The sequence below is a fragment of the Condylura cristata genome, unplaced genomic scaffold, assembly GCF_000260355.1.
Source record: "Condylura cristata isolate star-nosed mole 26May11 unplaced genomic scaffold, ConCri1.0 scaffold00014, whole genome shotgun sequence".
Lineage (NCBI taxonomy): Eukaryota > Metazoa > Chordata > Mammalia > Eulipotyphla > Talpidae > Condylura > Condylura cristata.
In genome coordinates, this window is record NW_004567115.1 from 20,419,809 (window position 1) to 20,442,196 (window position 22,388).

Sequence of the window (22,388 nt, forward strand, 5' to 3'; positions counted from 1 at the left end):
AAAAAAAAACTTCATTTTATCTCTCATTAGAAAAATATCTGTATTGGGGTATGATTTATATAACACAAGATGCCTCCATTTTAAGCAGATAGTTGGGTAAGCATGGACAATGCTATATATTCACAACAGAAGGTTGATATTATTTCTTCTTTGTTTAATAGAACTTACCACTACAGCTATAAAGACTTACATATTTCTTTGCAGGAAGTTTTAAATTATGAATCTGACTGATTAAACAGATGCAGGGATATTCAGATTTTTCTGTCTCTTCTTGAGGGAGCTTTGCCAATTTGTCTTTTAAGGATGTGTCCATTTTATCCACTGTAAAATTATTAGTATAAAGTTGTTCATATATTTTCCCCTTTTTATATTTGTAATTCCCCTTTCATATTTGTAATTCCCCTTTTTATATTTGTATATTTTTAATCTCCACCAAGTCCTGCTATTGGCAGTTTGTATCTTTCTCCTTTAACACTCAAAACAGCAGTTTTCAGTCTTTTCAATAAACCAGTTTGAGTCTGATTGTTTTTTTTCTCCATTGTTTGCCCATTTTCTATTTCGTTTATTTCCACTCTGACCATTTTCCTTTCTACTGAATATGGGTTTAATTTGATATTCTTTTCCTACTTTCTTAAGATCAAAGTTTAGATTACTGATTTTCTTTGAAATATTTTAAATAAAAACATTTTGAAGAGTTTGGGCACTGCCTAGGTGTTTTCAGACGTAAAGATATTTGATAATCTCATCCATACAAGTCACAAGGTCCTCAATTTTGGTATTTCATTCTAGATAATAACTGAAATGACACCAGCATGTATCAAGTACTTACATAATTCCAAGCATTTTGTTAAATGCTGCATAAAGGTCATCTTAGTTCTATGAAGAGAAGCTCATACTTTCCCTTTCACCAGAAGAGAAATGAAGCTGCTGAAGGCTTCACCAACTTGCCCAGGGTCAAGCAAACAGCAAAACAGAGTGGACACACCTGAACATGGCTGTGTTAATGCCATATTTGGAGTTCTTACCTACTATGCTTACTCTCTCCATTTGAAAAGTTGCATTATAAAATAACCTGTTTGTGCAAATCCAAGTCTTCCTACTGTGAGACTATATGGATGATTACACTAAAGCAACCCATTACATCGATTGCTCTGATCTATCCTGAGCTTCTGAGGACTGGAACCCTCTAGTTTGTACAGCCTGAAGTTGTACTCTTTAAAAAAAAAATTACAATTTTAGCTATGAAATTGAGTATTTATTTTGAAAAAGAAAATATAAGTGAAGGAGCCAGGATTGTAAGCTTTGATTCCACCCACAGATCTGAAAAAAATTGTTTGTGGGAGAGATGGAAGGTGACAGAGGCTTAGTTGACAAATTTTAAAAGGGAGAATCAGCTAGTAACCTTCTTTAGGCAGCGTCAGTTTTTTCATCCTCCTATTTGTAAGAGCATCAGTTCCGAATGTGGGTTCTCCCACACCCAATGTGCCTGGAAGTATCTGTGGAGGCCCTACTTTTAGTTTCTGATATAGAAGTCTGATGTTGTCAAGGTAATTTGTACTTCTTAAAGATTTATTTTTAAAGATTTATTTATTTATGCATACAGAACTGGGATACAGGCCAGAGGTGCAGGGGCAGTGAGAGGATTCACCAGAGACAGAGTGGGGAGCAGAACAGGCCAACTGATGAGGTATACTGCTGAGGGGAACAGCGGGCGGAACAGGAATGGATCACCTCAGGGATGGGGATCGAACTCATGCTGAAGTGGCTTTGGCTTCTTAGTGCTGTGCCACCCGCTGCGCCACCAAGGAGGACCAGTAATTTGTGTTTTTAATGCGATCACAGCTGATTCTCACGTTTGAACCATCAAGTTTGAATGACTTTCCTCTAGTTTTCATCACCTGCTACCCCTACCCCTACACTCTGCCTTCTCTTAAACAGTCACAAGTTAACAAATCTTTCCCACACCACCCTCCAGCCTCAGAATACCCAACATGCAGACTGTGGTGCTTATCTTTTGCCTGCATGACTCTTTTCTTATATACAAGTGAATTTCTTTTAAACTGAATATCAAATATTCTGTGTCAGTGACAGAGCCAGGGAGGATCCCCTGAATTTCATTCCCTCTAGTGTTCATGTCCTGTCCTCCTCTCTCCTTAAATGAGGGTGGAATCTGTGACTTGATCTAATGGATAGACTATGACAACACTGATAGAAAAATTGATCCTATGGTTATATTACACTACTTAAGATTTTGTCCACACAGCCTGGGGAGTCTCACTGTTGGCCTGATGAAGTCAGCAGCCTTGCAGAGAAAGCCCGAGAAAGAGGTGAGTAGTTGCAGGCAGTTTAGAGGAGAGGACTGTGGCAGCCAATCTAGAACTCACAAAAAGCAGGTGACCCTCCTCACAGCCACCAGGAAATAAATAAATAATAGGTAATAAAACTATTAGATAATAAATGTGTGTGTTGTTCTAAGTTATTATATTTGTGGAGTAATTTATTACACAACAATAATAAATTGTTTCCATTTGTAAGCTACTTTTCTCATAATCATCATAGTTTTCTGGATTTATCCACACTAACATTATAGCTCTTGTCCTTCATTTTTACTGCTATATAATTTTTTACTATGTGACTATAATACAACTGACATCCATTTTTCTGTTGATTATCATTTAGGTTGTATCTATTTTAAAAATATTTATTTATTTATACATACAAGAACTGGCCAGAGATGCCGTAGGTGGGAGAATTCATTAGAGACAGAGTGGCCCACAGAACAGGTTGATTGACTGAATACACCATTGAGGGGAGCAGGGAGTAGGACAGGAGAGGTCTGCTGTGTCACTTGGGTTACCTACCTGGCTGAGAAGTGAACTCATGCTACACTGACTGTGGATAGCTTCATAGTGCTGGAGGGCATTGCTTATATTTTTTTAATAAGCAATATTACTTAGAATAATTATGTCTTTTTAGGCATATAGATCTGTAAGTAGAATCAATGGAACATAGGAAGTAAAAAAAAAATTTAGGGGATCCTGCTAAATTACTCTCTAAAATGGATCTTCCAATTTATACATACCCATCAGGTGATGAAGTCACTGACATTTACATCCTTGTCATAGTGATGATTATTACTAGCATTGACACATAACTTTAAAACATGCATTGCTATTGTTTCCCATCATATTCAAAGAGAGAATAGTAAAGTGATCTCAATATACCCATAATCTAGACTCAGTAATCATCAGTGCATAGGATAGTTTGTTCACTTGCACTTGTAGGGCACTCCTCTGCCCCACCGCCACACACTGAGGGCTTTAAAGCCATATCTCAAACATCATGCCATCTTATCCATAAACACTGCAGAATATATCTCTAAAATGAAGGCTATTTTTACATAAAAATCCCATTTACCATTTACCTTATTTTCACCAGTGGTAACAACTTACAGAACTAATAACACATCACAAGGATACTGACAACACAGTTGAGATACAGAACATTCCATCATGGAAATGATCCCTCATTTTGCCTTTGTATAGCTATATTCATACCTCTCCCACCCAATCTTCTCCTTAACTTCTGGCAATCACTTATCCAGTCTCCTTTTCTATACTTTTGTCGCTGAAGAGTATTACACAATATGTAACATTTCAAGATTAGCTTCCTGCATAACTGTGTGCAGTCAACGAGGTTGTTGTGTATATCAATGATTTGTTCTTTTTGATTCCTGAATAGTAAGTATTCCATGGTAGGAGGTACATAGTTTACTAACCATCCCGTCATTGAACAACATCTGGATTTTTTTTTTTTAAAGATTTATTTATTTGTGCATACAGAACTGGGGTACAGACCAGAGGTGGTGAGAGGCTTGACCAGAGACAGAGTGGGAAGCAGAACAGGCAGATCAAAGAAGTCACTGCTGAGGGGAGCAGCGGGCGGGCCAGGAGAGGTCTGCCACGCCATGTGGTCACCTCCGGGGCAGGCGGGAATCCAACTCATGCGGAAGCGGCTTTAGATTCTCAGTGCTGTGCTTTAACCCGCTGCGCCACCAGGGAGGGCCCAACATCTGGATTTTTTAATGAAATTTTATTGAAGTAAATTTCATATGCCATACAATTCTTCCCATTTAAAGTCTGCATTGCAGTGGTTTTAAATGTATTCAGCAAATTGTGTAACCTTAACCATACTTTTAAAAAAGTTTAGTTAGTTCAGAAAGAAATCTAGTACTCATCATCAGCCACTTCCATTTGCCCTCAAGGCCTCATCACTGCAGCCCTAGACAACCACTTGTCTGCCTATCTCTATAGATCTACCTGTTCTTGGCATGTCAGTTTCAGATGCTATGTAGTCTTTGTGACTAATTTCTTTCACTAGGTATAGTACTTCCCTGGTTCATTCATACAGTTGTATTAGTGCTTTATACATTTTAAAGGCTGAATAATATCCCACTGTATTGGTATGTCACATTTGAGTTAGCATTCATCAGTTTGGGTTTTTTCCCCACTTTTGAGCTATTGGGAATAATGCTGGTATGGACATTCATAAACCAATTTTTGTGTGGTCTATGTTTTTATTTCTCTTAGTTTGGTTTGGTTATTTCTCTTACATTGGTTTACAACCTTATATGTGTTTTAAGAGTATAACACTTAATGTTAAATGTTTTGTTACCACACCACACCCACCACCAAAGCACCAAATCCTCCATTACACTGAAAAATAAACTTCTAAATGACATTAAGACATTCAATCTTGAACATCCTATATGCTCTTCATTTGTCAGTTAAAAAAAAAAACAATGATGTCAATGATCATCTCCACAATGATGTCCTGCTTTTTATGTAAATATCTGGAATTTGGGCTTTTTTAATTTCTAGTTGATTCTACTGTGAAGTTAAGGTTGACCATTCCTTTACCTGATTTTTTAAACCTTCAGATGATTTTACTGTGAGTCATGGCTGACCTACCTAGCTAGCCCTTCTCATTTCCTATCACTCTCCCTTCTACTGTCCAACCCATATGTTTCTTTCATCATGCCTTAATCAAGCCATATTTGTTTTTTCAGCTTTCACAGCTATTTACAGTTTTTAAATTACTTATGGCTGACTTGACCAGTTCCTTATTTAGATGATCATTTACTCAGAATGCCTCAAGTTACCCATCCTAATATATCCCTTTTCAATCTCCATTTATTATTGCATTATTACTATAACCTTTGCCACTACTTGAAAGCACACAGCAGATGCCTCAAAATTATTTGAATTAATTTTTAGTTAACATTGGTTTACAACTTTGTATGATTAGAGGTATAGGATCACACCCTTCAAACGTTACACCACACTCACCACGAAGCATCCATAGTCCTCCACCATAGTCCATTGTGCTCCCCTCACTCCCCAGTCTCAGCTCTAGTCAGATTTTTAGGGTTTGTTATTGATGTGGCTTTATTTGACCATTTATTTTTCTATATTCCACATGTAAGTTACATCACCTGGTATTTGTCTTTCTCCTTCTACTTATTGTGCTTTAAAGGCATTTGGAAGACGACTGAGCAGGCAGGGTAGGCAGTCAATAAGCAGGGACTGCTGCAAGCCTCCAGCTGCATTCAAGCGCAAGCCGAGCCCGAATTGGCGCCAGATGGTAAGACCTAGGGACAAAATTAAGGCCCGAGAGCCCATGGAAGTTAGGTCGCCAGGGGGCGCTGAGCAGAGCCGGGATCGCAGAACTCTCGCGAGTAGCGAGACTAGGCCTCCCGGAAGTGATTTCTCGGAAGGAGCATGGCCGCTGCGTTCATCTGAGTTCTGCTCGCCCCCCAGCACACCATGCAGTCAGATGATGTGAGTCTTCTCCCTTTCCTCTGGCACCTGGGGTTTGTGTGGGGTGATCCTCCTGATTAAAAGCCGCATGTTCAGCTTGTTCACTGGCCTCGTGTCGCCCCGGAAGCGAGGTTTCCAGAGTCCCGTTTTCGTGCGTGGGGCTCTCAACGTGTACAGCCGGGGGCTCTTACTGCTGCCCCAGTGGGGCTGAGGCACCAGAACCCCGCCACTTGAACCCACATGGTCAGACTAGCAATGAAGGACCTTACCTGTGGTCCTTCTCTTCTTGGGAGGCGAAGGATGGGGCTGGTACAGCGGAAGTGAGAACCCAATTTTAAGCACCTTTTCATCCGTACACACTAACTTTTTTTCGTGTTAGGTTTTCCTGTACGTGTTTCCCATGTGTATGCTATTCAAGTCATAATTTCGGAGTCGTCGTGGACTTATTCATTTAGTTATTTGTTGTGTAAATGCTTAAGTGCTTACAGTGGACTATGCATTGTGGAGTTTGTCAGTAAAGAAAGTCAAAGACTTGCCTTCGTGGAAAAATCTGGTGAGAGAGACTAGATAAAATTAACTTCAACAGTAATGGTGAAGATGAACAATTGGATGAATTTGAGATGTTTTCCTACCCTGACCAATGAGATTTAGTGATGGATTAAGTGAAGAAGAAAATGGAGTAGAAGGATTTTTAAATTTGAACAAATAGTTCAGTGGTGGTTGTATTGAGATGGTAAAGTCTAGAGAGGAACAGTATTCTTTTGAGAGGTGTGGAATTGTAATATATGTATGAGTTAGACAACCAAATGGAGGTGTCAGGGAGGCAGCAATGAAGTCTGAAGTTCAGGCAAGAAGCCTACCCAGATGACAACAGGTTGGGAATCAACTTAAAGATGTTATTTTAAACAATGAGCCAGAATAAGCTACTTTACCAGTTTCATTTAATCTTCCTGTTTACTACTATCCCCTCCCAAACACATATCCTATACAATTTCCAAAATGACTTTGTCTCTTCATTGTTTTTTTTTTCCCTTCAATGCTTTAAGGACTTTTATTGGTTTTTCAAGACAATTTACAGGTTTCCTACCTCTATTTTGACTGCTAATTTGTGATGCTTTATTTACGTCTTTCTCTTAAAGATTGATAAAACTCATTGAAGCCTATACCTTCACTCAGTACTTGAGTGCTTCCTAGGTATCAGGCCTAAAGGGTATCAGTGTCTTACATAAAGTATGGGTATAGTAAATGTTAAATAAATAAAGACCACCATGGTGTAGGATAACGTTGTGGTACATGCATCCCAAAATCTAGCCCTGTGCAGATTTTAATGAACATATTGACTAGAAAAAGTTATTTATAGATATGTGTATTATGCATACTGGTATGCATAATAGTTGATAGACTGTAGAAAAACTAAAAAACATTGACAAAATACTAATCATGTTTTGAATTTATAAAAATTTGGTATTTGTATAAGGAAGGCAAGTGAGACTATTCTATAAAACATTTCTTCTCTTGTTCCTAGGACATTCTTTACTTGAGGGAATATGCTATCAGTTAGGTCAGACCAATTGAAATGGATTTTTACTTTGTTTGCAGGTAATCTGGGATACATTAGGAAACAAGCAATTTTGTTCCTTCAAAATAAGGTGAGTCTAGATTTGAAAGTTAGGGGAAAAATGCCTAATTTTCCCTTTTGACAACCCAGCTTCAAATTTTTTGCTTTTTCCTATCCCATTGTAGAACCAAGACCCAGGGCTTTTGCAGAAATGAATACAATCTGACTGGATTATGTAATCGGTCATCCTGTCCCCTAGCTAACAGCCAGTATGCTACTATCAAAGAAGAGAAAGGTAACACCCTGTCTTAACTTCCATGAGAACTATTCAGTAGCTTTTAAAAGAATGTCTTTTTTTTTTTTTTTGGTGTCTTTGTAAATAGTGTTAACAATACTTTATCCTGCAGGACAGTGCTACCTATATATGAAGGTTATAGAACGAGCAGCTTTTCCTAGGCGTCTCTGGGAACGGGTGAGTCTTAACATTGGCCAAGAGCAAAATGCCACATGTATTTCTTTCCCTTGAGTATATATTTTCAAAGCCATTCTCATTAGTTATTGTTAAGAGTACCATTGCCATTCACATTTCCTCTTTCTGGTCTGTAGGTCCGGCTTAATAAAAATTATGAGAAAGCACTGGAGCAAATAGATGAAAATCTGATTTACTGGCCCCGTTTCATTCGACACAAATGTAAACAGAGATTCACCAAGATTACACAGTACTTAATTCGAATTCGCAAACTTACACTAAAGCGACAGTAAGTATTATTTTTTAAATCTGTCTTTCCATTAATCTTGTTAGAAAGCTAAGAAATTGTGAAATTTCTACTAATGTTAGCCTGTTTGGTATGCTAAAAAGACACAGTACCTTAAAGTTGTGGTCTTTGATTTTGCAGGATTTTTAAAACACTGTAGTATGACTTAGGTACATCCTGCCTGAAACACATCTTCAGGAACATTTTTAATAACTCCTTGAAAGAATTTTAAAATTGGGAAGTTTAAAATGACCTAGAAAAAAGTTAATGAACAGGAATAAAAGAATTTTACTCTGGGTTCACTAAAAATTAATTTTAAAAAGTGACATGAATCCACAGAACTCACTCAATACCTTCTTAAAGAGTGATGGGCCCTGGTACTTTCTCATTATAAATTGCAGAGAATCTGAAAGTATCAGTTGTCTACAAAACAAGTCATTTTCTTAGTTCACTGAAGTATTAATATTAGCAAAGTGAATTATCTTCAACGTTTCAGAGTGCCTGAAGAAAACAAACATAACATTAAAATATGTACAAATGGTTTGATAGCTTTAAATTTGTAGAAATTTATATAATCTTACTATATTGCCTACAAAATCAATTGTAATCCTTTTTCATCTTTTTAAAGAAACACCTAGCACATTTACTTGTGTTTCCTGATAATGTGTTTTTACTTCCCACAGGAAGAAACTTGTTCCTTTGAGTAAGAAAGTAGAGCGGAGGGAAAAAAGAAGAGAGGTAACTTACTGTTATGGTTCATATCTCCTATACTTTCATTGAGGTTAGGGTGATGTAGGGCAAGGGCAAGAGAAAGGTTCAGTTACCATTGTCTAAGAACTGTACAGGCCCTGGATAAATGTTTCATTAATGGGTAATAGTCATAGTTGTCTTAAGACACCTGATTTTCCAAAGCTAAGGTTTTTGACTTTCAGGGCAATTGTTATGAGGGTTTGTGTAATGGGGAACAGAAAGAATACTGTAGACAGCCAACAATTCCTAATCAGGAATTTGTTGAGGTTACATGTTTCAGAATTCAGAATTTTGATGTTGCCTATCTTACATATTACCATCAGCAGGGATTAAGCAGTCTTAACCAGTAATAATTCAGTAGTGAAATTAAGAATGTTCACACTAGTTGCAATTTTTAAAAACTTTTCAAGTAACCGCTTGTCTTTTCTAGTTACATTTGACCACTATATTGTTTTTTTAATTTTAAAATTATAAGTAATCATGAAGTATTTACCTCAGTAAACTGGGTAGTTTTACTATTTAAGTAATGAATAGTGATGGTAATATGTATTTTCTGTGGTACTATCGATGGATATTTTAGTCAGGATCCAGCCCTTGTCATACAGAGTAGTGTACCTATCCTTTACAATGATAGCTCTCTCAACCTGAATTTTCCTGTGTTTTTCGAGATTAGCTTTCCCTGATGACAAGTTCAAATTTGGTCATTCTCCATATTTGCTTTACTTTCTGTTCCTACCAATAGACTGATCATTTGTCAGCCTATCAAGAAACAGCTTTAATAATCTTTTGTCCCATTAACCAGTCTTATATCTTACTTCTTTTCTATCAGTGGTCTCCAGTGATAGAGCTTTAACATATAATCCCAAATATATTACTTATTAATGTTACTGTGTGTATATTTGTAGTAATACAAGAACATTGTAAATAACTGTGTAATGTGAAATGAAAGGTCTGGGACTAGTATGAATTATGAATTCATCTTTAACTGATAGCTCAGAGATGTGGAAATAATGTACATTGTAGTTTCCAGTAAATACTTGCTCTCCACTTCTAATTCTGCATCATCAGTTAAGAGTTTTTATTCAGATCTGGCTAATGTGACTTCTTCCCTGATATTCTTGCAAAGTTCTGAGGAGAAAATAAGTTTTTTCTATTTTTATCAGATGTGAAGATCTCTGAAAAATGCAGATGGGAAGATTTTTACTACATGGGTTGGAAAGTTCTATTCCTAAATTTTCTTTAATGTGATTGCAGTAGTTCCTAAAATTCTTAATTTGGAAAAGGGTGATCACAATTTCTATAGGATAACATTTTCAGTACTGACATATGTATTTTTTAAATGTTTTGTCTACAGAACAATTTTCAAAAAAAAATTTCGTCAAACTTCATATTGCCTTTTGAAAGAACACTGAAGTAGAAAAACATTAAATAATGAGCATATCTTTGTGCCCTATTTTATTGCACACTAGTAGTGTCTATAAATCCACTTTCCCAAATAGTAGTTTTGTTATAATACAAATAAAGGAGTGGGGCACTACCTTCAAACATTTTGTCCACTTTTCTCCATAGGATGTCTTACTGTGACACATCTGCTTTCTGAACAGTTAGTCAGCATGCATAAAAATAATTTATAATAGTTTTTTAAGAAAATAGTGTGTACATAAGTTTGGAATTATTTTCTTCCTTGCATCTCAGTGGATTGCCCTTGTCTCTGCATTGTGATTTATCCTGTGCACCCTTCATGATTCTAACATAGCTTTAGAAATCTTCTGATTTTCAGTATCAAATTAATGCACAACCTAAGCTAGAAACTTAGGTCATGTTTTGGTTTGGTAGATTGGTGGGAAGGGAGTTCTATATTTCTCTACCACAGAATCTCATATTTAGAAAAGATAAATGAGTATATCTGTTCCTTTTCCTCAGTTTATTAGTGTTGGTTTCAATATTGCTAATTTCTGAGACACTGAGGTATATGTAGACTTGCATGCTGTGTATCTCTATCAAAGGCTTTTTAGAATTTAATTTAGAATACTATTTGTAAAACTATAGGAGTTTTTTTTTATTTGAAAAGTTCCTAAGGTTTGAGAGGCCTGGAGAGGCAAACTCAATAAAACCAAGAGGGAAAATAACTCTTATCTTATAAAAACTAAATTTTTAAATGAGTTATCAATGAAGTAAATGGGTTTGCTCTTTTCTTTTAGGAAAAGGCATTAATAGCTGCTCAGCTGGACAATGCCATTGAAAAGGAATTGCTGGAGAGATTGAAACAAGATACGGTGAGAAAGCTACTAGCAACAGGGGGTACATATTTTATTTTTTAGGAAGCAATCTGCTAGGAAATAGTGGGAAATGTATTTTAATTTTAAAGATGTTAGAATGATAGTCACCTTGATTTTATTCCTACAATAAAAGGAATCTCATATAGCCCCTAGCTTCTTCCTAGTTCTTTGATAAAAGCATGTAAAAATGTTACTACTGGTACTCTTAAATATAAAAGAACCCTTACTTCTTTTTGCCATTAATCCCAACTCCTATCCCCAAATGCAATTCCAGATATCTGACAAAAATCATGTATTTTTTGATCTCTGTTAATGTTATCCTATTCTTTTAAGGTACCGTAAGCCTTGAGTTATCCTTTTAAAAAAATCAGTGTCACTTAGAGAAAAACATCAGTGAAATTTTGTTCCTTATTTCCAGTAATACTACAGTTGTTCCAGGTCATGGGCTTTATGGAATAGTAAATTTTAAGTGATCTGGTTTTGTCTTTGTCTTATTTGTTATTAACCACTGACTATTTAAACGTCAAAATTGAGTTTTAAAACTTACTTCCAGCACTAAGCTAGACTATATTTTATCAAAGTAAGCATTCTCATTTAATTACTCAGGAACCATAATATGCTTGTACAGTAGCTAAGGCTAAGGTACAAATGTAGTTAAAACTAATCCTTGTTTTATGTTCTTCAGTACGGTGACATCTACAACTTCCCCATTCATGCCTTTGACAAGGCCCTGGAACAGCAAGATGCAGAAAGTGACTCCTCAGATGATGAGGAAAAAGATGATGAAGATGATGAAGTAATTCAGCCTATTTTATATTTGAATGTCATTTTCAGTTTCCTAAAACAAAAAAAAATGTTTTGATCTCTTTTATTGTGAAATTACTTTGGTTTGTCAGTGGCTATATGTTTTCCAAGCTCAACCAACAAATTACTTGTGCTTTTGATAGTTTTAATCTTATTAAGTTATCCTTATCAGCTATTAAACTGAGTAAAAGAAACCCACTGAAACATACAAAAGATCAGCTATTAAACTGAGTAAAAGAAACCCACTGAAACATACAAAAGATTTAATCTTACTAATAATATTAGGGAAGTTGTTTGATAGTATTTTGAGGTAAAGGGCAGATTTAGCAAGTACATGCTTAACCACATGGTATAGGTGCATAGGTGTACTCTTCCTATTAAACTGTTTTTGCTATTTGGCACTAAAATTTTAAGGTGATTTTACAACTTCATAAATTCTTCCAAATATACTAATTTTAACTAATTAAAATGACTAATGATTGAAATCAGGCATGAAATCAATATTCCAAAAGTTTTTAATTGAAAAGCATTAAACTTGGTAATAAGTTTTCTCTTATGTATTTTTTTTTTAATCAAAAACTGAACTAGATGTGGCTCCCTTGCTTGGTTTTACCAGCCTGGGAGTCCCACTTTATTTCTGTTCCTTTTCTCCTCAATAACCTTTCTTTAAACCAGAAAAAAAAAAAAAATAGATGGCTCTTTTATGATTGTTGTAATTCTGTTAAATATTTTGAACCCAACAGTCTTGTTTTGTTTTAGGATATGGGAAAAAGAGAGTTTGTGGAAGATGATGAAATGGATGAGAGTGACATAAGTGATTTTGAGGTAGGTTAAAATTACCCTTTGACTTTCAGAAAAAATAAAGGGGGGGTTGGGGGAGTTTAAAAACATGGAGGCAGCTATCTGAACAACTTTCAATTGTCTTTAAACACATGCCTCATTTTTGTTGTTTGTATTTAACACAGTATTTGTAGGTTTTTTGCGATTTTAGATTGAGAGGACAATGAAAGAGTCTGGGAAATGAATGTAGTGTCTTCTCTCTTATTTTCCCCTCCCCATACTAGGATATGGACAAACTGGATGTCAGCAGTGATGACGATCAGGATGATAAATCCTATGAAGAGGAGAAGGCCCTTACTGCCAAACACAAAGGCAAAACACCCTTGAAAGGCCCTTCACAAAGAAAACGTGCCTACGTAGAGATAGAATATGAACAAGAGACTGAGCCAGTGGCCAAGGCCAAAACTACGTGATTTCCTTTTAGACATTTATAAACAGGACTGAACATTTTGAACAGCTTCTTTCATTTGTCTTACATACACACCTCCAGTTTTTGCTCTGTTTGTATTTAACACAATATTTGTGGGATTTTTTTTTTTTTTTTTTAATATTTATGCTACTTATAGGGCAAGAAATCCGGGAGTGGAAGAAAGAACTTTGTTTTGAACAGAGTATTTTTATAACATTGGCATATGTATTAAAAGTTAACAGCTTAAAAAAAAAAAAAAGTTAACAGCTTAAGCCCAACAAGTTTAACAGATGAATTTGTGGGTGTAAATATTTTTAAACTTTAAATGCTACTCAATATGTTTCCTTGCTGTATGCCCCCCAACTATATTTAGAAATGTTCAGACTTCTCCTTTTCCTACTAAAATAAATAAAAGAATAAAAGGAGGAAAAGGATCTTCAAAGTTATAGTGGTTAGTGTAAAAATACCTCTTTCCTTAAATAATTCCATTTATACAATTGGAATGGAAAAGTCTTTTCCTCTTTAGGGAAGTGGTACTAATTTTAAGTTCCATGGGAGGGAATGTCTTCAGAAGCCTGTTGCACTCTTATGATACAGTTCACCACTGTGCTGTCATCACAGCTTTCAGCAATTTTGGCCAAGAGACCCTGAAATACGGGGAGAAAAAAAAACTTAGATGTCTTTCTTAAATTACTATTATTATTTTCCCATTTATGCCTTGTTTCCTCTTGGTACCATAGAGAAGGAAAGAATGGATGACACTAGGGGACAGTTCACAGGACAGGTTCTTAAAAACTGTTGGCAGGCTTGGAAATGTCCCGCTGGCCCATGAAAAAGCAGCTTAATGTTAAACAAAACCAAATTAGATTCCATCTAGGATTTAAACTGTGTTAAACTAAAGAGCAGAAATGAAATAAACTGATTAAGTAATAAACTACTATCAAATATTTCTAGGATATAAGTTCCATTTTATGCTGCTTTTTTTATCTTTTGATTGAAGATTCCTAAGAAATGAGGCAGTAACTTATTAAATGTAAATGTAGCTATGATATGCTATGGCTTTAAGAAGTTAACTTTTGTGGACTGAGAGAGCAAAGGAAGAATTCCCATGTGAATAAACATGAGTTTGGAAAAAGAGTTTTCCTTAAGAAACTGGAGCATCCCAGTAGCTGCACACTTACCTATGTTAATTATTCCCTAGTGACTTTCAGCTCATTATTTCAGTTTTTCCTTTTTATCAGAGGACTAAAACAGAACTTAAATGTTCTAAACTCTTCATCATTGTTTTGTCAATACTCTGTCCTAGCCCAGAGACACAGTATTTTTTTGCATTCTGGTCTAAATGGTTCTGAGTAGTTTTAAAGGAATTGATTAAATTGCTGAAGGCTCAGAGGGGGAGATCTGCACCTTCTTGTTCACCCAGAGCACGTAAATACTCGATTCTAATGGATCGTAGGAACTAAGATAATGATAATGAGACCTAGCTGAGAAGTTACAGGGTAGCCCTTACCTTGACCTGTCCTTGAGAACAGCGGTCCAGCAGAATCATGCATTCTGTTGCCTTCTCTAATAAGGTATTCTTGACAGGCTCTGGTGTGAGGCTTGAATCCTTTGCTACATCACATACCAGTTTCAAGAGCACTTTCAGTAAGACCACAAGTCTACAGGAGATTCTGGAATTAAGGAGAAAAGCCATCAAGATATTAAAACTGAGAGACTACAAAGGCCATTTAAGTTAAAGCCCTCATTTCTTAAGTGGAAGAAATGAATTCAAAAAAGCACAAAGCTGAAAGCAGAACTGGAGCTCAGACTCTAGATGTCTTAACTTCAAGTTCCCTGGTATTTTTTTTAATGCATACTGTCCACATTCACAAACATCCCAGCCTGCTTAAAATACCTTGTGAATACAGTGGATTCCTGGTTTCCCTGTAAGGAGATATCCCCTGATGAAAAAGAACCAGGAGGTGGTCCACAGTCCTTAAACTATTGTGCAGTCTTAGGCTTTGATGTTAAAAGCAAAGTAAGGGAAATAAGCTTGGCTTCTGGTGTATCTGCCTCTTTGATTTTCTGTTATTATTTTTTTTTATTTTGTTAAGATCTTAGTTTACTATCAGTTAAATCCAGCTTATTTCACATGTTAGCCTAAGTTTTTATCTTCATGAAAAAGTTCTGGAGAACAGTGGTTATAGGTATGCAAAACTGAATGTAAAGTCACTGAACTTTAACATACTTGGTTATATCTTTTACCATAATTTAAAAAATTCTTAATGAAATCTGGAAAATTTACAATGTGAACATATGAATAGTAAACTACTTCCTGACAGAAATGTGACTTGCAGAAGTTTGTATCCCTTTGCTCTAGAAAGTTTTCCTATAATTTGTATGCTGCTCTCCCTCCTGCCTTCATCATTTAACACACAAGCTGCTGTTTCCCACTCCGCAGGCCCCCTTCCTTTCCACATACGATATTTTCTATTTTCATCCTCCCAAGATGTGTGTGCTGATCGCTGTTAGTTGGAATCTTGGTTTCTGCTCTTTAAGACCTGATTTATCCATCTATTCATTCTATTCCAGCCCACTCATTCTCCAGACATTGTGTACCTATACCATGCACTGAGTAAACTTTGGTATTCTCAGTATACCAAAGAAGTCTTCATCCTCCTGGAGCTTACAGTTCTGTAAGGTAGAAAGACAAATAAACAAATGCAACCTAGTTACAAATGTGACTAAGGAAAAAGACAGTCACATGTAAAGAAATGAGAAAATGATTCAGAATGTACATGTTGAGGTACTGTACTCAAGCTGAATTAATCTTTCTCATTTCAAGCAAGAAAGCCTTTTGCTGACTGAACATTTGTGGGTTCCAGTTTACCTCCAGCCTGAGTTGGAATGCTTTCTAAGCCTTCATATCCTACATTAACATTCTCTTAACCCCAGATCTGCAGATGTTAAATGACACCCTGTAAAGTGCTCCATTCTTAAGAAACAGGGTAAACAAAGTTGAATATTGCCTTTATTATGGCACTTGTAAATACCCTTTAAAATTCTAACATGATACATAGTGAAAAAAAGCTGGGTATATTTTACCTTTTTAATGTCTTTCTGTCCCAAATCCAAAAGATGAGTAGAGATATTCAAGTATATGACCTGTCCTCAATACTAAATGTACATCTAAGTAAATTCTGAAGAGAAAATTGGCTGAGTTAGGCTCCTCTTAGCACACCTGTCTGTGTGTCTGTTATACCTGGGCCAAGTATACTGCAAGAGAAGCTTGAGGGTTTCCAGTATCTTCAACCTTGCTTCTTCCTCTGGTCCATCATAAACTTCCAGATAACTAATGATGACTCGCTCCAGCCTCTTCATGTGCCGGACAGTTAGGATTCCCAACCTAAAAGCAAAAGAGAGGATGGGATGCCAAAGAACAGAAGTCAAGTACACAGCCAGACCAGCAGTACAGGGACTCGCCTCTTCACAAAAGCTGGGAGGTTTCTTGCATAGGTCCTACGTAAAAGCAGGCGGTGTTCTGGCTCCATGTGGGTCAGGACCAGCTGCAGCACCTGATCACAGAGTGTGCTGTGCCGAGCTGCCTCTCCTGTCCAGTGCATCGGTTTCTCCAGGACAGGGAATAAATCCAGCAAACAGGGGAGCACAGCCTACGGAGAGTAATAGGGAGGAACTAGAGTTTATCAATTTGCATTTGTAACACTGAATTTTCTAGTAACTTCACCTATCATCCCTGGAGTCCATGTCAAAGAATTCTAAGATACTAATAACAATACATCAAGTGTATTATACAACATTTTATATTTTAAAGTTTTTGTTACATTCCTTATCTCTGAGAATCTCAAGTTAATACTGTCTCCTCAGTACTATTATTGCTAACCTATAAAGTGAAGGAATGGCAGAGCTCTGACTTCAACCCAAATTTTACGGCAGAGCTGGGACTTTAGCGCAAATTTTACAAGTCTTCTATTAGTCTAATTCTCTTATCACTGAGTTACTAAGTCTAAGTGGTTACTCACATGTACTTATACAACTGTTCCTAGGTAGATTCTAAGATGGCTCTCATTATCCAATTTAACCATACTCTGAAGTCTCGGGAGCTGGGCACTCCCCTTAGGTCTCTGGGATCTTCAATTATGTTATGTTTTTTTGTTTTGTTTTTAAACAACTATTCTAGCATAAGAGCCCCAATTTTTTGGCTGTAAGTACCTAAAACAACATTTTTTAAAATGAAAGATGGCAAGTAGGAATGAGGGAGGGAGAGCAAAGGTAAGAAATGAGGTTATTTCTACCTTTAATATATAACATGTTTCTTCTATCTTAAAATTTTCTTCTCTCCATGAGCAAATATCACCCCTTCTATATACTCCTAACACCATCAAACCTGGTTAAGTTGCTGTGTTTTATACAAAAATCTCTAAAAAAATTTTATCACTGTGACATATATAAAAAGTCATTTATTTACATATGTTTCTCTAAAGAGTTCTTAAAACCAGAAACCCTGTGTGATTCATTCACTCTGAATCTAACACTTGCACATAGTAATTACTCAATTTCTCCTGATGAAAGAATAAGTTACACTAAAACAGTCAACATATAAGGAGTTTCAAGTGTCTGTATGGATATAAAGCAGCACAGAAGGACATCTAAATTTATAAAAATAACTTTCAGACACAAAGTTACCCCCAGTAATAAATAATTGATCCAGAAAGAGATAAAACACTGCCTTTTCCATGGAAAAGCCCTCGTGGTTCTGAGATATGGTCATGCATGTTATTTGCTACCTTTGCCTTTGCAGTTGCCAATGACTTTTAACTTCATCCTCATCTCCTAAGAGAAGAAATGTATCAACCATCTTACTCATATAATGCCACCTCCTCATATTTGGAAACTCAGACTCAGAGCTGTGAACTAAAGTTACAATTACCTGAACGAGGAGGTGCTCGGGTGTGTAGAGGTGGTTGAAAAGGGCATGGTACAGCACTTCGGCCCTGTTATACTGGAGCAAATCAGCAGCTGGCTGCAGTCAAAATACGTAATTAAAAGAAACATTTACCAAGGTTGGCAAGAGGCTGATAATTTTTAAAACTATGGGTACATGGGATCTGTCACACCTCTCTACTTTTCAATACATTTTAAAAGCCCCATAACACTGTTGTTCATAAAAATAAATTTTCTTAATAGTCTGTATATAAGCTATGGGTATAAGCCCTTTCAGTTTCTCATTTTTTTACTCCTTGAAAGTCAACTATTAATCATTCAAGTTCTGGTTATTTAGTTTAACAATGGCCTTCACTTCATGTATATGATAACAGTCCAAGTTTCGTGTACATACTTCCTATAACATACAACCTCTAGTAGGTTGAGTGAAACTATAAAAAGAAAATGTAACTGTAATAGTACTGATATAAAGCCAGTTAACAAAAAATATAAGCAGAGGCAAAACAGAACCTTTACTGTGATTGAGAACCAGTCATGTGGACTAGTCTGTGCCAACAACACATATCACAGAGCACAGACTCTTACCACATTCAGCACAATGTGATGGAGGCAGTGTACACCCAGGACTTTGTTCTCAGTCTGATAGTCATCTGAGATGAGCAATGATGATGGAAGTACCCTTTCCAGATACTGGTTCAGCCAGGGTCGAGTGACCTGTTGCAGAGTCCATGAGAAAACATACTTGGTGGCAGGATTATTCTTCCAAGATTCCCTAAACAGAAATGTGAAACCACATTCAGTCAGTGAAAATGTTAACGAGCAAAGGAAACTAACCAGTTCTAGTGAAACAGCACTTTCTTGTCCTTGGGGGTGAGGTGGGGGGGGGGGGTGGATTCCCATATAGGCTAATTTTTGATGCTTACATCTTAAAATTGAGACCAAAACTTTATAGGGCTTACACTAAATAGATTTAAGAGTCAACACGAGCTCTGGGATTAACGTTTATGCTATAGTAATGTTTAACAACAGTTATGTAAAGGATCTGTAGTGACTATGGAGATGATGTATTTAGAGGGAAGAGTTACCAGTAAGGAAATGTCTTCAAAATCACTATTACAACAGTTATACGGGACTCAGTGAATTAACATTTGAATAGCAATTTATAGTTTGAATTTACACACATTACTCAAACTTCAAAATAGGTTGTATTATCCTTACACAATAAGGAATTCTGAGACTAGTCTAATCCTACTAGAAGCAATAAAAAGAAGCACCAGACAGCCTGAAAACTAAGTCTTTAACCCCAAGTTCTTAGTAAAACTAAAATTACAGTTTTTTCTTACAACTACAAATGTCCAAAGCACCCAGTGGAAACTCAAACATTTTCGCTAGCTGCAATCCAAAAGGCTTTCACTGGTTCACCCCAATACCACTTTCCTGTCTACTCTCCCTGGCCAATAACTAGGGAGGAGTTTCAAGATCCCTCAACTTAAACTCAAAACACAAGCGTGTAAATTCTCTCCAAATCCATCTCCACCGACCGTTAGGGAATTAATGGGGCAGAACTTTCAAGTTACAACGCAGCTGCTGCGAGGGCTGGAAAAAGTTTCAGAAAACGGCATCTGAAGACCGTGGCTCGAAACTGCAATTGGCCACGATCGCCCAGCCAGATGAAGCTATCACCTACTACAGATCACAAGCTTTCTCGGCCTCGAGAGCGCCGCTCACAGCGCCTCAGCCTCACTGAGGAAACGAAAGCGCGCGCTGAGATTCGAGAACGGCGCGCTGCCGTTGGGGCGGGCGGGCTTCTGGGCAGGCGGCCACTCACTTGTTGAGGTCCGGTCTGAGCAGGTCCAGGACCACGCCCAGCGTCCCCTTCTCTCCCCGCCTTTCTCCACGCAGGAATCCCGACACCGAGCTGCACTCGCTCACTCGGAGCAGGGCACTGAGCACCTCGCCGGCAGCGTCCTGAGAGCTCGGGCTGGTCCACGGCTGCTCCAGGGTGTGTGTGACGGCAAATATATAGCAGGAGCCTGCCAAGTAATGGAGGCCGGTCTTCCAGGCTCGGCGACTAAAGGAATTCTTGGCAGCCTCGACTTTCCCCAGCAGTTTGACAAAGAGCAGCCCAACTTCTGCCGCTTTCTCGGCCACTTCGGACTGTCGGTCGCCCCTACCGCCCGGCTCCCTGGGCGGGGATGCGAACTTCGCCAGCGCGCCCGCCACCTGCCCTAGCATCTGCGGCGTTCCGCAGTGCGGGGTGTCTCGCCCCACAAATAACAAATTAAATTCTGACGTCTCCAATAGCGCACTCAGGTCCTGAAGAACTGTGTTTCTGGTCTTGCCCCGGCGAGACTCCGGGATGGCAAAACGGTGCAAGATTTGGGACACAGCCTGCACGAGGGCGGGGGAAAGCAGCTCTTTCCACCTCGGAGAGTCATCGAACGGCTGGAATTCGCGAAAGAAGTCGCGCTCCATCCTCAAACCGCGGCAGGCCAGGACCCGTCTCCCCCGGGGACAAGGCGGGAGGCCAGCAGGCTTTCGCTAAAGAGGGGACAAAAAACAATCACCCGAAGCTCGAATTCTCTTAAGGAACAGAAGTAAAAACAAACGGGACATTGGGGGAGGGGCGGGGAGTCTAACTGGCGTCAGACCAAGTGTGACAGAAAAAGATGTGAAAAGGGAACTCTCTAGGAGAAAATGAACCTCAAACCTTCAGACAGTGACGGGGCGAAACTGACTTTGTGGAGACTAAAACAACAAAAACGATAGTTTAAGAACTGAAACACAAACACAGAGCACCGACTTCTCCACGAGGATCCACAGCCCGCGTCGCCCAACGGTTATGCAAATTAGGACCCAGCTTATACCGTTGCCGCAAAGCACAAAGCTCGCTTCCGTCGACACTGCGGCAACGCATCCTTCAATTCACGACATAGTGCCGTAAAGCAATAAAGCGCCTTCCAAAAGGTGGAGCCACGGCAGATATATTTGCATATATATCGCCGGTCATTAATTTTGTTTGCACATAAGTTTATTTAGATAAAAACAAAAGGGTTTGCCGAAATATGAGTCTTATTTTCACATTATTGTGATTTTATATCTTAAAGCTGATTTTATATGCACAATCTCTGTCACCCTTTCTGTAAAGTCAGTGGGTCCTATTTGGCCCTCCTTTAGCTTTACAAAACCTTGATCCTTTTCCGGTTCATAAGCATGATGATTGGGTGTTCACGCCGTTGTGTGAGATGTGCCTCCCTTAAACCTTGTTACGACGTCGGCACATTACCCTTCTGACGTGAACCTGGAGAGGATCTTTTAAGGTTGTGTTGGGTAGGGTGTTAACCCTTTCATTGTTAGAGGAAGGTCTGTAATGCGTGGCCTGAACTACACAGTGTAGCGTCTTTATACTGGCCTTTATGCTGGTGCTCAGAGCAGACCCCCTGGAATGGATGATGGGGCCGACTAAGGCAGGCTTGCGGCTGCCCCCTGCAGCTTCACCCCATGTGTGAGTTGGGTGCTGGTTTGAGCTGCAGGTGGCGCTGGTAGCTGCGGGGAGAGTGAGCGATCCCAGGCTGCAGTCGCCTGGGTACTATATGCACCACTCTTTAGGAGGGATTCGTGGAGGGTGAACAGGTCCCATGTGTGCCCCTCGTCGTAACGTCTCGTACTATATTGACGTTGTCGGTCCGGCTCAATGCAGATTCCAAGAGTGGATTTGCCAGGGACTAGCTAGTCACAGTCCCTGGCCTCCCTTTGGAGTTTGCTTGTGACTGGCTCCCTCCGTGTCGTGGGAAGCTGGGCAAGCGAGCTTCATTTGTGCCAAGGTGACGGCGGGAACGCAGAGAGCACTGTTTGCAAACATCCTATCTTTTGTAGCCTGCCTCCGAGTCCCCCCTTCCCCCTTCCTTCTTCCCTCTCCTGCAGTGTGACCTTGGACAAAAGTTCTTTTACCTATTCGTGTCTTAATTTCTTTAGCAATAAAATGTGCGTTATAATAGTGTCTAATTCCTTACAATTGTTGGAAAACTAAAAGAAAATAAACTTGCTTAGAATGATCTCTGGCTAGTGGTAAATTGTATACACTCCCAACCCTTGTTAAATCGCAGTTGTATTAAAACTTTCATTTCCTCTCTTGGGGGGATTTTGTGTTTAAGACCTTTATGTCTGTTTCTTCCTTCGTCTTCCCTTCTCTGACCAGTTGGTGGCACTCATGATTTTCTGTAAGAAATG

General features: G+C 38.3%; 2 protein-coding genes across 3 annotated transcripts; one reads left to right on the plus strand and one right to left on the minus strand.

Annotated features, from left to right (window-relative positions):
* Positions 1 to 5,745: 5,745 nt before the first annotated feature.
* Positions 5,746 to 13,750, plus strand: MAK16 (MAK16 homolog (S. cerevisiae)). The gene is made up of 10 exons (XM_004682229.2): positions 5,746 to 5,840; positions 7,419 to 7,468; positions 7,563 to 7,672; positions 7,785 to 7,849; positions 7,984 to 8,135; positions 8,816 to 8,870; positions 11,084 to 11,158; positions 11,847 to 11,957; positions 12,725 to 12,790; positions 13,030 to 13,750. The coding sequence occupies exons 1-10, from the start codon at positions 5,826 to 5,828 to the stop codon at positions 13,216 to 13,218; spliced, it is 888 nt and encodes a 295-aa protein (XP_004682286.1). The 5' UTR covers positions 5,746 to 5,825; the 3' UTR covers positions 13,219 to 13,750.
* On the minus strand, positions 13,670 to 21,002 carry TTI2 (TELO2 interacting protein 2). Of its 2 annotated transcripts, none has more exons than XM_012724954.1 (8): positions 20,958 to 21,002; positions 19,987 to 20,699; positions 18,744 to 18,930; positions 18,145 to 18,237; positions 16,680 to 16,867; positions 16,459 to 16,602; positions 14,725 to 14,887; positions 13,670 to 13,861 (listed from the first exon to the last, which is right to left on the minus strand). In XM_012724954.1, exons 2-8 carry the CDS (start codon positions 20,631 to 20,633, stop codon positions 13,757 to 13,759), a joined length of 1,527 nt encoding a protein of 508 aa, XP_012580408.1. In that variant the 5' UTR covers positions 20,634 to 20,699; positions 20,958 to 21,002; the 3' UTR covers positions 13,670 to 13,756. The 2 variants fall into 2 exon arrangements, with proteins under 2 accessions (XP_012580408.1, XP_012580407.1); XM_012724953.1 differs by having other exon boundaries at positions 20,869 to 21,002.
* Positions 21,003 to 22,388: the final 1,386 nt, after the last annotated feature.